Consider the following 17,226-nt stretch of genomic DNA (forward strand, 5'->3'; position numbering starts at 1 on the left):
TAGAAGAGGCGCCGTCCACGTGTGGCTGCCTTCGAACAATGATATATCGCCGGGCGCCGCGCGGCCATGTTTTGTTTGTCCTTTATTACACGTGAACATAGTGCTCTCACCTCCAATACCTAAAGGGACGCTTACATAATGCCTATTGTGTAACTTTGTAAAAAGTAAAAAATGTGAGTGCGTGAAAGTTGGCAGTAAAGAGTAAAAAGTGTACAGTATATTATATTGAACTTAAATCTAGATAATGGTCCCATAGAAACCAGAAATGTATGTTCCAATATTGATAAGGACTTTGAAGTATCACCCCGTTTGAACTGCGTAAAACTGAATTTAAAACAATGATCAAACAAAACAAAGTAAATAATAAACACTTCAAAAAACAAGTCGGAGCGTGTTCCTTTATAATTTAAACACTCGTAATAATGGGAATGCCGTCCGAAAGTCACTTTCGATGAAAGTGAGATGTGTTTATGTGAGTGGTGACGAGTGCGAGCGAGAGGGAAGTCAGGGTCGTACGGATTGGCGTGCGAGAGGGCAGTATCGGCGAACGGGGCAAGTCCGGATTTAATTATCGGGACAGCGACGTGCAGCGCGGGCCGGCCACGGAATTCCACGGTTAGAAAGTGTTTCACTTCACTGTTTGTACTAAACTTACCACTGCGCGACTTATTCTAGTGCACACACGCACAAACACACATACACACACACAGGTTGACGAGCACTTTGTGATCTTTCACTCTCTATACCCAGGTGTGGAAATGATCAACTTTGGGATAATAATAAACAAAGTCTATTAAAACGTAAAATACCGAAAATTTTCTATTTCCTGAAAATAAATTTAATGAAGCTTTAAATACTAAACAGAAGTGTTTGTTACACGTTTTATATTTACAATGTTATTTAAGAGCGGTCCGGGAAACGCAATAAATCGTCATTTTATTGAGACAGCCTCACTGTACGTCGGTACAAGGTACTATAAAATTGTTCATTTCATTTTGATGTCAGTTTAAAATCCTTACTCAAACTACCGTCAAACGGAACCACTTCCGTACGTTTATGTGTGCACCACACTCACTTTAACTCACTCGTATACTTAACGAGTGAGTTGAACATAAAGCACCATATAAATTAAAACTAACCATTCTCCATTACTATAATTTTCTGTAGGTAATAATTTCAGGAATGGTATATTTTTTATCTTTACAAGTCTCAAGGTACTAGTTTACCAAACGTACGAGCTACACTGTACATTGACCTTTTACATCATACGTGCGAACAATTAAATTACCATGATCAGCATTTCTGAACATTGTAAACTAATTAATTAATTCACTTTAGCAGCAATTAAACCGTTATGTCTGTCGGTTGTCTATTCATTTAACATAACCAACACTCAACATTTCAACATAAATTAACAAACAACTCGTAGGGATTTACAACCCCTACACCAAAAGTCCCTTGGAATTGTCTGACTTTCTACCGAAGCAGAAGTTTAGTTAGTTATTCTACTAGGAAAATTCTGAAAACTGAGAGGTCAACTGGACCATTTTCCTGGTGAAATTATGATTTTCTTAGAAAACCTGTTTTGAATACTATACTATGTGTGACACAATAAATCAGTAAATCGATAGCGCATTGGTGGCGATACTACAACATTATAAGTACGTAGTGAATAGCGAAATAAACAGTTTGGGGCGAATGAAGTGGAAATGTTGAAAATTGTGCGTTTAAAAGCGAAAGGTTTAAAAGGAAAAGTAAAAAGTGTCGTAAAGTTTTATTGTCGGCGGAGTCCTTTATCTAAACAATACACCTGGAGGGAGCCACAGGGCTGCCAGCTGCCGTGGTGCCGCACTAACCGAACTATAGCAACTTATGTTTCATAATGTTGTTTGGAATATGCTATCAACGTAGATACGTAGTAAGTAACTGTTTATGGCATTCTCTCATAATCCAATAGAATATTTTAACAATGTTTAAATTAAAATAACGGTTTACTATCAGTAACATTGTTATTTGTATCACGAAGTACCTGTAGACACAACATGGATCAACTCATGTTCGTTTTCACCAAGAGTTACTTGGCGTGAATGACCACCTAAACTAACGCGTTCCTTGTACTATTAGGCTTGTGAATATCAAAATGTCGTAAAGAAAACTTAAATGACAACTTAACCTTAAACATTGAGAGAAGTTGGTGAAAACCGGCAATCGAAGCTTAACTCCTTGTGTAACCGCGTGCGGGGCGGATTGGCTGAACCATCAGATGATCCACTTACACGCTTGCCCATACTATTTAATAGAAAATTGGTGTCACCTATTTACAGGTGTCCAGATTAGGCCATCCCTATCTCCAGCGAGAGCTCGCAATAAATCGCATGTTATCTGCGCGTCACATGCCGGCCGCGTGCCCGCGCGCACTAAACGCCGTAATTGCCGAGTAATTCATTAAATATTTTCACCTTATTCCGACTCTTATAAAAACAAACTTAAATACTCCTTAATTGCCGCTCGGATTTATTGCAAGAAGTATTTAATGTACTCTAGACCCGCTACCACAGTCCACACCGTTCTAAAGAAATAATTAGGTTAAATTGGAAATACTTTGTTACGTCGAGTTAAATACTATATTTTAGGCCGAGACCAGTTATTAAGCGGCCGTATTACGACTAATTAATAAAACAACGTTCTTAACTTGTAAAATAGTTCAAGTACTCTTGCGTTGGTTTAGGTATTGTTGATGAAAATGGGCACTAGACTCTCTACCGGTTTGTGGCCATGGTAACAGTAACCAGATGCGCAGGAATCGAATTAAAAATCCCTCGCCCATCCAGCCGGATTTTGATTGTCACGCTTATGAACAAAATGAAAGACAAAGTTTGGCATAATACGTATTTTCCGCGAGCCGCATTGTTTTCGCATTTTCTCGAGAGAAGACGAGATAGAAAGTAAAAGTTGGAGATTATCCTCGAATACGGATGTAATCATAAGTTGGAATTTTTCAAGTGTCATTAAGAACGTTTACCTGTCGAAGAGCGTCGATAGCAGTGGAAGTTGTTGGAAGTGTCGCGTAATCATTAGCAGCGGCGGTAAGTTGCCGAGTTTTATCGCCAGGACCCGCTCCCGGCGGGAGGAGTGAGGGAACGCCCGGGGATGCTCTCACTCATCTAACTATTGATTCAAGTAATTGTTTCATTGTACCTAATATTTGAACTGGCGCAAAAGGAAATTCTGCTTCAAACAATCTTAATGTTTTAATCACATTTTTACGTTACGCTTTTCTTATTGACTAAGTATGTACTTGTACTCCAAGTACTATTAGGCACTATTAGGTAAGCTTTTTTCGTTAAGAAAAATGTGCATTAAAGTTTGCATTCCATACATCCCAGATCCCATTATCTAACTGAGTATGATCCTCATTCGGAAAACAAACATGTTGCGGCATAAGTAGCTGGTGGTTCACAAGGTATCATTACGCCGCGCCGCCCGCCGCCGCGCCAGCCCGGGAGCCGGGCGCCGTTTAGCGCGCCTAATAACACATCGCCCACCATATTGATAGCTTCACCTCAACTACACTTTGTTTATAACACCCACGCTCTGATTGATTGTTCCAACGTGATGGATTTGTTTTTAACTCGCAGGTATTAGAATTTAAACGCTTTTAATGTGTTTAAGAAATTATAGGTTTGTGTTTGATAAGTTAAGGTTCTTTTAGTAATCATCCATTTAAAAAACAAATATGGATGTTTTCAAAGCGGTCGTTATCCATAGTGATACTGAGTATTATTTTATGTTGCTATTTCTATACAAGTTTATACATGCAATATATCAATACGAAATTGGGAATAAAAGTAATTAGATAGTTCCCATTATGGTGTTTGCCATAAACCCATCCTACGAATAAAGCTTTCTCATAAAAAACACAATACAAACACATGTCGAATCAACTTTTTAATTCAAGTTTGTGCCCAAACCGGTACCTAATGTAGATACATTATCATAAACACAATATTTTAGCGCGACATTGTCACAGCGCCCGCAGACTCGCCCGTCTCGCGCACAAATAAAGCGATACACTTTGCATTTAACATATTTTTATGTGTACTGTACGTGTATATTACCATAATTATTGTCACCGCACAAGCTGCACTATTAACATAACCACTGGGAATTACTTTAAGCTGGAAACTGCTCCTTTACTACCGACCACCACAGTCAGAAGGAGACAGAACATGTTATTATATCGAATGGCATTTTACTAAACCAGTTTAGGCTGGAAATAGTTTTAATGATTCCTAGATTTTTTGCCGATAGCAATCTGTTGGTGACCTGTAGTATACACTTATTGCACAATATTAACTGTTCTTTCATTGTTATTGTAAAAACCTACTAAATGTCATCCTGGAACTCTCGTAATGTTTTCACCCAGTGTCAGTTGGTTGCTGAATAATTGTAGTGAGGGCAGTAGTTAGAAGTAGTGAGAACACAACAGTGTACTCTAAAGTTTTAAAACAAGGGAAGCACAAATCACAGTGAGACGAGTGTCCCGGCTCCCGGAGTAGGCGGCGCGGGGGGGGGGGGGGGGATAGTAAATCATGGCTAATGTTCACCTGCACGCTGTAACCGCTCGTGTGCTGCACGAGCAACAGATATTAAACGCGAGCCATCGAGCTGCTCCACCCCACCACTCCGCGGGAAACATTGGAGCTGCACGGTATTAGGGAACCAGGGGTAATCCGGTAGCTACGTTTATTAAATATTTTGCTCTGCCTTTAATCTTAGGTAGTTATTATAATTTTAGTGGTTGCCGTAAAACAGGCAGCGACATCGTCACTAGATAACAAATTCTGTAATATTCATCTGTACTCAAAGAGTAATAATTTAGAATAATATATATTATGTAAATGTGAAGATTGTAAAAGCAATATTGTATTATGTAGTAATGCTCACCCAGAGCGGCGCGGAGGGCTGCAGCTGCGACGCGAACGCCATTCGGAAAGCATCTCCCACCAGCGAGTTCAGTTCCTCCGCCTGAAACAATACACACACACACATAACCATATGTCAAACGATTTCACCGAGAGGGGGTAATATTCATTTATTTTGACAAGATGTACTTATAGTTTATACTTAATCTTGATAGTCTAATTTTTCTATCATAAACATAAATTTTAAGATAATAATTATATCGCTTGTGTAATAGGTTCACTGTTATATTCTGCATTGTAGGCAGTCGGGACGTTAGTATTCCAATATTTTACTCTCCATGATATTTTCTGTTGTGTTATAATGCAGGAACCGCTACGTAAACGGTGAGCTCATTACTTTTTACTCGAGCTGGAGTACGGGCGCTCGCTACAGCAGTTGATGGCGTGCGCTGCGGCGACTGTTACTATAAACAAGACATAGCATTTTTCCGAAGGCTGAGCGGCAAGTTTTAAGTGAGTCTGCCGCTATTGCGACCACTAGTCTGCCACCCTCTACTTGTGCGCACCAACTATTACCACTTAGAAGAAAACGCAGAAGTTTTACGACACAGACGAATAGTTTGTTACGTTTACGAGGAGTGCACTGCTGTTTGCTGCACTTTCATTTATTTCATTTTATTTGTTCCAGCACAGAAACCAGCCAAACTTACAGACACGTATATAATTCATTTCAGTTAATACTTGATTGTTTGCCGCGGAATACTCACTAGGGTTGCAGCGAATGTATTCAGTTTACGAGTTTAGTTTACGAGCTGGCAGGGCATTGACACTGAAATGTATTATTTATGAGCTTTTACTGTTTCATTGTTATTACAAAAAATATGCTAATATTATGGGTACCTAAGTACCGTCATTTGAAGGAAATGTCGAATGAAATCTATCATCTCTCATCTACCTCCCGCTAGAGTTCCGTCGCTGTAATATCCTCCATGCATATAATATTATTTATGGCGCCTATCGAGCCACAGCCGGGAAGATGCCGGCGGAGTCGCGAGGCAATGTGGTCGAGTTAATCGGAAAAGTCTCGCTTATATTGCCCTCACAATAGTGAGGCGATATTGAAACGAGATGCACAATATGGAAGTAACTTCCACACTCCACACTCCGTGCCCCGCCAGCCGATGACAATGTGTGCTGTAATGCTGTTCAACTACTTGTTGTGTGAGGTGAAACTTTTCCACTGTGTAGAGATCATTTTTATTGGTTTGGTTTCCAAAACTTTTTGATTCAATAATATTATGAGGACGACGTAATTTTCCAACATTTCCAATAGATTTATTTCAATAAATACTCGTGACAATTTGAAGTAAATACCTATGTATGTAAATGTTTGCGTAGAGTTGGTACAAGATAACGCTACCGTCAAAGACCCCGTTTGTAAGCAAACAATCATAAAACACGTTCCCAAATATTCACAAATACGATGCTAAAGACAAACCAGCATGGAAGTTACGTGCCGGTGTATGGTCAGTAAACATTCCTTAAACAATGATCAAATATAGACTCTATCGAAATTGATACAGAGCTTAGTTTTGTGCTGGTGTGTAATATAAATAGTAAAGTTCGGTGGGTGTGACCGATATGTGAGAATGATAGCCGTCAAGCGCCCACGACAGAGATTGATAAACCTGGCGACACACACGGAATACGAAGCTATGGGGAGTTACAGCTACTCTTTGTACGATCTGGAAACAGCGACTAATGTTAGTGCGTGTATGATACCACACAGAGTAGACATTCTAGACAACTAAGCGTGAAACTAGCTTTATTAAAATGAAGCAGTTTCTGTTGTTTGTTGAGAAACAACAATTACGTGTAAGTAGAGAAGACAATTTAAATGAGATCTCACGTAATTTGTAACTATACCCACTGGGCTCCACTAAACAGTTCACTTACTAATAGAGATTTATCTGCCGCTGTACTTGGAAAAGGCGTAGCTTTGGGAGATACGTGCGGCGGCGGCACTACCCGAGTCTGGGAATATTGTAATGACCTAGATTGGAATCTCGATTCTGTGAATATTTTTAGGGAATTTCGATAGCAAAAATTATCGTATGGGTTTGAAATTGTGTCCGGTCAGATACAATTTTAGTATATTCTACTGCAGCTACATGCAGAGTACATGCAGCTAGAAATATCTATCGCGTTGCTCGTGTAGTGTACCACCATCACCAACAAAGGCATGTCGAGGCTAGCTGCGACTTGATACCACAAATATGAGAACAATCGAGAGGTGCTCAACGTCATGTAACGGGACTACACACCGACACGTCGCGGACAAATTGCAACATTATACCTAATACTAGTACGTAGTTCTATATCGATCTCCGGTAGATTTAAAACTTTAATAAATATCATTGACGAAAAATTATAAAGCCTTTGCCAAAAAAGGTAAATATATATTTTTTCCACTTCTACCAACTAAACATACTCTAATCACTCTAATGCTTGTTGACACATTGAATGATATTGATTCATGATAGTGGCACCCACTTTAATTAACTACTTTCGATTACATAGCGCCGGTATGTATTGCGTAGAATTTATTAACTCTTTAAAGAGAGAATTTTAACAATTTGTATGGTAGCTTGTGTCAAATTCTATTGTTAGTGGCTAGAACTAAAGCCAGTTTTGAAGTTGCAGCACTGTCCATAAGTCTCAGACATATGAGCAACTGTTACGAATGGCTTTAATAAGTTACTCTAATACTATCTAGAATTAAATGTCATTTTTATAATCAACACTTGTTTACAATATCTGCATTATCAACAAATGCAATAGTATCATTGAACCCCGGCACTATATCGATAGCAGCGTCACGTAAAGCTCACCATGTAGTACAGTGCTCGTACATTGCGCGGAACACGTGTTATCGTGTATGTGATCGCACGTAATCGCGTGTCCACATGTTGGGGATGTTTGCTCCGATAGCGATACCGGCTGATGTGCCGGTAACCGCGCGCCAACGTGCCGGGAACGTGCCGCCAACGATACGATCGCTTCATTTCATATTGAATGCTAATCCCGGTAACGGTTGCGCTGCCTTATGTTGACGGCAAATGTATTAAACGTTTGCTGCCATTTCCTGAACATCTGATTGTGTGCTGTATAATAGTATACTATGTCCATTTACTGAATTGTTATTTGCTGGTGTTGGAAGGGTTTTATTCGTTTTCAAACTGCAGAATTAAATTCTTCATTTTGTATAATACCTTGATAACGGATACTTTGTGTTTATTTGTGCTTCTCCATTTACATTCAAAGATAGTTGTGAAGTGTACAAATAAGTTTATGTTGTGTGTGCAGCAGCTGGTCGTAAGTCGTACGTGTCTCGCCGCTAAGTCATATTGCATTGCCTCGCACGACGTACTGGGAACTTGAGTGGAACAATAATGTCGCTTTGCATAACATATTTTATTTCCTGAACAGCCAATTTTTCCTGTTTCGCTTATCACATTAGAAACTCCATATAATAGGGAGCAGCTGCTATCAAGTGACAGATATTATATTGCATTAGATTTGTACTTTTAGTTAACTGTATTTGAAAACTGAAAAATTCAAAATTACTCTGTTCGAGTCTGACCTGATAGAATTGGGCCTGAGACCACATCTCAGTAGTCACACTTAGGACCACTTGACTTACAATGATAAAATGTATTCAGTAAAAAATAACTTGTATCGGAAATAAACGTTACAACCATACCGTGGCTGTTAATGTCAGCTGATTCATATCGCACTCGTTAACCAGTAAACTGGAAATATTATTTAGTTCACTTTAGATAACTGAATTACCGGCTAATGTTTGTAGCCAACACATGATTTATGATGGAAATTATTTTAAACATAATATCGATTTACAATAATGCGTGTCCAATACATTATTATAATTATGGATTACATGGTTATAATAATGAAAACGAGGTATGATGTAGAAGAGTATTATGTATAATACATACTAGACGTAACAGAACGAAGATTACGATGATGATACTTAAGTTTAAGTTAAGACACAGTGACTCTATTCCAAAACAGTTACAAATTCTTACAACTTAATAAAAAACCCGATTAAGAACACAATCAAGTAGAAATGCTCCAATAGTAGTTAAAAGTGAGTTAATTAAAAACGCGTGGCGATGTATTAGGCGGGCGATGGCGGCTGGTGTTTAAAGCGGCGGCGGTCGAGTTAATTCCTCCCGCCGTACATAAAGCTGGGACGTGCCTCGGCGCGATCTCCACTAGGTGCGCAAGTTGTAGAGAAGATACACTTTTTGTTCTATCGTTGCGTTTGCAACGACTCAACCAACGATGCAGAATTTGAAATAAACTTTATATATAACTAAAATCATGAATTAGGATCAGCAGTATAAGAATAACGTAGGCCCTAATATTGACCCTTGGGGAACCCCTTAAGTTATTGGTTTCACTTCAATGTTAGGGAACCATGAGAAGCATGAATTTCATGCAAAATAAATCGAAATAAAACTATTCTCCAGATAAGTGGGATTGTAGATAAGATCAGTGCCTTTTGTAGACAGACGGACCTTCTGCATTGTATCTACCGTTGTGCGAGCTCTGTGATCCGACTCAATCTGTGAGCATCAGGATCAACACGATTCTGTGTTTGCGAGGGATTGTGTACAGCCGCTAGTCCGCTACTCGCTGCTAATTAACTCGCTTATCTTCTTCTAAACCGTCTCACACTGTATTGATTTCCTACAGTGACAAGCTTTAGAGTAACTTTTTCAAGGATTTACACAAACATTTTATTTGCTAAGAAAATAAATCTGTCTTCAAAAACCATTTGATCAATGTTATTGGCCATTGGTATTCCGCAAGCATCAACCTCAAACCTGGAAGTTAATCATATACTGTAGCTGTCGTGGGCTGTTCTTTAAACATAAAACAAAGTGGCCACAAAATAATCATTAGCTTACAAAGTGTTGAATTAATCAACGCAACGTTAGCGAACTGTATTGCATTTACACAAGCAATTAGCTACGAACGTGACAGACATACATCTTTCATAAACATGAGATAATGGTGGTTGGTCGGAAACAATAACATTACCATTATTTGGGCACCTATTGGTTAATGTCGGAAGCTCAATTTGATTATAGTAATTAGAGTCCTGTCGTAACTATTTCACAAAAAAAGATTAATCGATTACTGAATGATCGATTATTGATTGGTAGCCGATAATCGAGTCATATATCACTCGGAAACTTCAAAGATGTCGGCGTCAATATTAATCTCATTAGTTCTCCGTGTGATTGTGGCCACTGCGCTCCCTGCCTGCATGCAAGTAGGAAGAGCTCACAAACACTTTGATAACAGCAATGTTTCTCCATCGGCCAGCGGTGTCGGCCGCGTCGCCGGTAGCACTCGCCTAACGATCGGTTCGCGACCGAACAACTGCGTTATAATTGCAACCGCATCGACTAGCCCCAGGGGAGACCTGTGCTTTACCAACTACATGCAATCTTATACACCTCTATACCAATACCAATAAGGTCGGTATTAGCTTGTTTCGTGAAATGAGCTGTGTAAGGCAAATTGGCACAATTTTCCAAAGCATGTAATTATATAAATAAACAGTCTCGACGCTGGCCCTCAGTGACAGGATAATTTTCTAGTTCGCAGGAAACTGAGTCGAATGGCCGCCGCGTACAGTATACACGGACGCGTCTTAATAGTTTGTTTGATTTGTTTCCATTTCCTGTGCTGTTCCAATAGATTGAGTTCGTTGAACAATCTTCACAGACAATATAAAATGTTTTATTCACTCAACTTAATTCGATGAAACATTATTGTACAATAAAGGGAAATAGAGACCTTTATCAAATAGATAAACATAGTTATAGCTGATACAACATTTTTTTATTTTATTGTTTTAAAACATTGCCTTTACATTGTAGCGTGTACCTCCTGAAGTAACTGCTGTCCCCATTCCCTGACTGCACTAATGAGCTGTACAAAACCTCAAATACGAGAGCCACACGTGTCGCGTCGCAGACAACGACAAGTGAAGTGGAACAACACATCGTTTACATGTCCGACTGCTTTGAATGTTGACTCTCTGTGCACTTGTGGCACTCCGTCGTGGAGCCAGTAACACCACTGCTGGTGACTAAATTCACGCAAGTAATACCGGCACTGTAATATACTGACACTTTCACACTTTCTCATATTTTTGGAGGTTGTATTTAACAAGTCAATAATGACGACTTTGCATCAGAATCGAACCTAAGTACCTATCCTATCCACACACTATAAGTTCGGTACGGCCTTTGTTATCCAGCTGTTTTCTTATTTGTCCCGTATCCAGAGAATAGAGCAACAAATGAACGTAGCTGTATAACACAAAAACAATCAAGATTTTATCAGACCAGTGACACTTCTGTTCTTCTCATCGCGTGGTACAAGTGTAAATGTATAAACGTGTGGACATCATGCATGTTCCATGTGCCTCCTAATGCAATAACAATGCTGCCACGGACGTTACGACATCAGTACGGTTCGGTACGGCTCCGTGCGGCGCGGTACGGCTCGGATGAACCGTAACGTAATGTTTTAATTGTCCGCAAAAACCGCACCGAGCTGCGAGCGGATGTAGAACCTGCCTCGTGTGCCGAGAACATGTCTGTATCTACACGCATACAACACGCCAGGCACATTCAGACACATTTACATTACGGAGACAGACACACTGCCATGTTACTGCTAGCTGTACATGTTAAGCAACACAATACTTTAATTACTCGATACGAAAAATACAAAAATGAGTTTCAGTTACGGTATTACATTAGTTATTGTTACTAGTATTTCATAGCCATCTTCACTCTCGTAAACCTTCGGTACGTAAGTATTACTAAACGAAGGTAACATACTGCTTTTATACCCGGAGCTTTGATTCTCCGCGCTACTAAACTATACAGACGTTACTTCAAAGAACGTTACTACAAATGCTCGCCCGTAATGTTTTATTGCTCCTCCAGTACTTACTGCTGTGTGTCTGGACAATATCTAAGTGATTGTATCGAATACAGACCACCTCAACCTTTATATGTACCTATACGTCTCCCTAGTAACTTCTTGTTTTGAAGAAAACTTCACCTAACTGTTGTGAGATTTCTACAAAAAAGTGAAAATTGTGAAAACTCAACAGATACTGCATGTTGTTCTAAAAGTGGATTATTACTTTGAAACACAAATGAAGCAGAATTATCTTTCATCCAGTAAGTCACAATCACCCTGAACTTCCAATACTTCATCTATGCTAGGTTTGTGTAGATTTATCCTACTGTGGTAGTGTGCTACGTGTGGGCAATCCGGTCGGTATCTCGCCGAGCCTATCTCTCCATCTTAATTACTTAATTAGGCATGCGGCCCGCGCGCGCGCATCCATCATAATGCGCCTACATATTTACTGCCCCGCTACATTATGTACCGGCGAGGTAACGCGAATGTAGAATGAACCCACATTTCGGTATAACTGCCCTAAAGTGAAAAAGGTTTAATGATTATTTCAGTGGTCATGTCTGGAAATAAAATCTCTTCTAAAGGTACAACTGTGTAATTCTTTATTTAACCTTTGGTATTAGGTTTGAAGCATGTGGCTAGAATTATAACGCATGTCTATAAGTTCGAATACACTGTATCTATATGAAAGGTTTGCCATCAGACCACAAAATCACATGTCGGTCAGCGGCTAATTGATAGTTCCCAACAACTGGCTATGGTAAGCAGTTCTGCAACAGTTACAAACTCGAGTTTAACTAGTAAACTATGGGACGTGTGAACCGGCCGACTCCGGGCTTCTTTGGGAACAAACTTACAAGATGTGGGGCAGCCGCCGGCGGGTTTATCATAACATCTGATATCTAATGCTTCGACTTCCCTATCTTACTTCAAAAGTACCTTTAAACAAATGAAAAAGTTTCTGCTCTCAAATGGAGAGGAGGTATATACCTTTTTCCTGCATCAAAAATAACTTTACACCTTTATCCGTCAAAGGGGTAGGCAGATGTGAACATAATTTTAAAGAATACCTGACATGCATTTCATAACATACGTCAAATATTTTTTATTTAATAACTAAGAGTAACGTTCAGCTGAATATTTATTATGTAATTCAGTTTTTATTTTTAGATATTGACTACCATAATACAGTTAATAGTTATAATCTTCTTAATAAGCATACTTAACGTCAGCCCGTGAAGGTACCAGGGCCACATTAGCATATAAGAGATATGAACTAATTAGCTATGCGACGTAACGGCGCGGCCGGCGCCTGCTGAACGGTGGCGTGTGTGTGATTTGTACTAATCTCTTCACTGTTATGTTAATTTAGTACCGACTTCAAATATACCTTATCAAGCCTAACATATTCGGTAAATTCCCAAGTTTTTGGTTCCATACAACGTCAGTGTCGAGCGCAGTTAAAAAAACATAACTGTAAACATCAATTTGATAGCAAGAGATTAATCTACGTCACCAGTTTATTAGGCACGCTGTGATTGTAGTGATTATTCCCATCTATAGTAATTGCATTGTGAAAGGGCCCCGCGGTCGTGGAGGAAACAGACAATTTACTAGAACAATCATTGTACGTAGTTAAAATACGTGAGACTACCAAACGGACTTGGACACGATTGACTGTCCAAATGAACTACAGACTACAGACAGATGTGTATTTTACGGACTATTAACAAGTCGTTCCGTTAATTAGGAACATCAACGTATAAAACTCAATAAATTAGTGTAACCACCCATCGAACTACTATAAACAGTTTATAATGATGGCGATGACCGGCCATAGAGAGAGTCATCAGCTACATTTGTCCACTAAAACGACATAAAACTAATGTCAATAATACCGTCGCGAGAGTATTAAAATATTAATATCGTCTTAATGACTGTTAATGTTCAATGGATTTGAAACAAACTAGTTTGGTCGCTCGCTGTCGCCTCAAGCTGACGTTATTGGTCCGCGTAGCTGCGTAGGCGCCGGCTACGCCGCCAAATATTATTTTTTATTAATATTTGATTTGAAGGCGTATGTTTCTTTAACTGCAGAACGCAGGTATTTAAATTACACTCCTGTTTATACCATTAATGCAATTGTTATTTCATCATTTCGGTTATCATCAACTTTATGAGTGAGATAGTCTTCTGAGCTTTTTTAAAGTAAATATTATGTAACATCGTTAAATGATTTTGATCTAGATTGCGTAGTGTTCAAAAGCTTCACAGAAACCTTTAGAAAAAGGTCTTACAGGTACGTATTCAGATGGTTTGTTTACCTCGCGACAATAAACTGAGCAAGCAAACAAGCACACACACACACGTTGGCTTGATGTGCATGATGTGTGTGTGTGTGTGCGGTCTCAAGTCGTCGTCCGCATTGATCCGACCGTAACAGGATTGCGATCGTTTCATTTACATTTTATTCGAGCCGCAAAACACAACAGTAATTCAATCGAGTGCCGCCGAGTGCCGCCGAGTGCGGCCGAGTGCGGCCGAGTGCGTGCGAAGTGATTGCGACCGGGTGATGAGCGGGGACCCTCTTCTAGAGTACACATACACTGATTTACCTGTATTATCGGTAGGACAAACTCTACATAAAACTATAAGACAAGTGTTTCTTAATTTTTCTCCCATATTTACCACCTTACTACTTGCTACTGCTAACCTGAGCACTTGTTTCTTCTAATTGAGAAATGTTCAATCTCAAATCGGAAAATCAACGCAAATAGGTTGAATTTTCTACACGAAGTGTAAAGAAACCGTTTTACAAATAATTTGCACTGCACTTGCATTAGTTGAAGTGAGCAGTGACATGGCTATAGTAAAGGCCGAGTCACTCGCGTGTGTTGGTGTACCTACGAGTAAGTGTTTGTTTACCCACGCTGGAGGGACACTGCGGAATGCCGTGACACCGCTCCCGTTGTTTGATAACACAACTAACGGAAAACCGCACGAAAACTATACCTGACGCGCCCGACGTCAGCGTCGCAGAGAGTTGCCTGCGTCACTTCTATATTGTACCGCGGAGACACGACAATACCAACAAGGAAATAATCGTCTCCTAACTTTGCATATAAACAGTAATGTTTGCTACTTCTTTCGTAATTCCAGCCGCGACGCGTATTAACAGAAAGTTTATCGCACAAAATGAAACTAAGTTGAGTTACAAAAGAAAATATCAACAAACGTCTTTTGTTTATTGACAGAAATAAAAATGGAATTATTTTGTTTCAGTAAATACCTTGGAGCATTGAGCTCCAATCTCGCTGGACCACGTCTCTGCAGTAGTCATTGTGCGTCGGTTGTAGTACAGAATGTTATTTACTTTGAGTGTGCGGAACAAAAGTACTTTTACTTAATCAAAAGTCAAACGTGATCCAACCTTAGTTAGTTCCACAAAGGAAGACGCAAGAAATAATCACAATAAAAGTGCGGGCGGCGGCGGGCGGCGGGTGGCGGGCTCTCAACTTGATGAATGCTGCGTTTACTTGATGCCCCCAGTACGCAGCCTTCGGTCAATTTGTGCCGAGGAAACATCTCATAGCATTAGGAGGGTAGCTGCTCACTTTATGGCATTTCTATGGGCGCCGTGACCCTTTCTGTCGGCTGCCAGATTCAGGGAGAGGGAGGCACAGAACAATACGCGCCAATAACTGTAATACGATATTGAAAAGCAGCTGCGACGAAACGTTCAGGGAGGTGCATTTTTTATCATCGCCCTACATTTGTACAGAGAGCGCGGCTTTAGATACCGTGCACAACACAAACACTGAACCCGGAACAGCCGGCAGTAGGCCACACAAATATTTATTCTCTAGCGAGATTTACAGGAATCTGGCAACTAATTGCGCAACCGATACGTTGTCGGTTGATCTGTTACCTCAGCACACCCAACTTGTGCTTCACTAGAGAGTACAAACATAATAGCTACGTAATACTATTAAGAACGCACAATATCAAAGTAATGTTCAATAGAAACAAATTGAACTGGTTCGATTTCCATTCTTTCGAGGCTTTATGGTGACACTTATCGGGCACAATGTTTTCAGTACATCATAAAGACTAGTCAAAGTGAACATAGATCAGTCAGACTGAGCTGATGAGTCACAAACACCAGACCCTAACGTCGCGTTACACGAAGTAGTAATTTGGTCAAACGAAATGAAAAGAAAATCTAGAAGCACCGAGTCAATCTAGGCCCGAGTCGTAACACAGAATAGACGGGACCCAGACACGATACTCCGGGGGTCACGTTACGCAACACCTACATAAAAACTCTATCCTATCGGAAACCGCAATAGTTTGGTAGCCTACAACATACATAAGTCACACCAGTACAAATCTAAATAGACAGACAGGACAAACTTGTTTAATTAATGTTCTGAATTAGCCTCTTCCTTTAGTTGTTTAGAAGGCCAGTAATTTCGGATGACAATTCTAGATTAGTACCAACCCCATGATATTGCAACCCTAACACATGACATGAAGAATATAAAGATGACGCTAGTTGTATTGTACGTAGAGCGCGGGCGGCGGCGGCGGGCGGTGGCGCGCTGTTATCTGGGGAAGTTAGTGGTCCCGCAGGACGCGTCTGTTTCCTGTCCAGCACACGTGCACCACCGACTGTGCGGTACACACACACACGCGAGCTGCAGAAGGTCCACGTTACTATTAACATGTCAACCGGCATGAACTCCGTCACCGGGTCATCATAACTTTAAAACTAACTGTTGAAGTGTATTGTATGGATGTTGCAAAGTTACAGCCGGTGTCGTTAGCCGCGTATAAACTGCTTGTGTACAATTATCTAAATAAATAATATTTAAAGTGATTAAAACTTGCGTGATGATCATTTATGCCCTAATACTAACAATGCGTGTCACCGTTATTCTAATAGTAGATTATTTTAAATATAAATCTATCATTATTGCAATTGAAATATCTTCAAGTGTAGTGTAGGGCTGATTTATGAGCATCTGCTTTGTATGGAACACTGCACCAATATAAAACAAAACATTAGAATGTTACATACGAGTACATTACACTACCAGTTGTAAATAGCATTGTGACACAATATTATATAAAGTAGGTATGTTGTAAGTAACGTTGTTGTTATAAAGTAGTGCCATCCATTTAGTTACAGAATAGTATTAAAGTTACAATAGCAGAAGTATACATAGCCAGATACGAGTATATCTGAAGATTTATTTTAATT

At 39.8% G+C, this 17,226-nt stretch overlaps 1 protein-coding gene across 2 annotated transcripts in view; it reads right to left on the reverse strand.

Annotated features, from left to right (window-relative positions):
- The window catches only part of LOC118268517 (EGFR adapter protein), a 108,485-nt gene that overhangs the window by 13,374 nt on the left and 77,885 nt on the right, over positions 1 to 17,226 (reverse strand). For both annotated transcript variants that reach the window (XM_035583049.2, XM_035583048.2), the window contains one exon: positions 4,948 to 5,028. In XM_035583049.2, coding sequence (XP_035438942.2) covers positions 4,948 to 5,028 — 81 coding nt within the window. The remainder of the gene's footprint in view (positions 1 to 4,947; positions 5,029 to 17,226) is intronic.

Source organism: Spodoptera frugiperda, chromosome 29 (genome assembly GCF_023101765.2).
Source record: "Spodoptera frugiperda isolate SF20-4 chromosome 29, AGI-APGP_CSIRO_Sfru_2.0, whole genome shotgun sequence".
Classification (NCBI taxonomy): Eukaryota; Metazoa; Arthropoda; class Insecta; order Lepidoptera; family Noctuidae; genus Spodoptera; species Spodoptera frugiperda.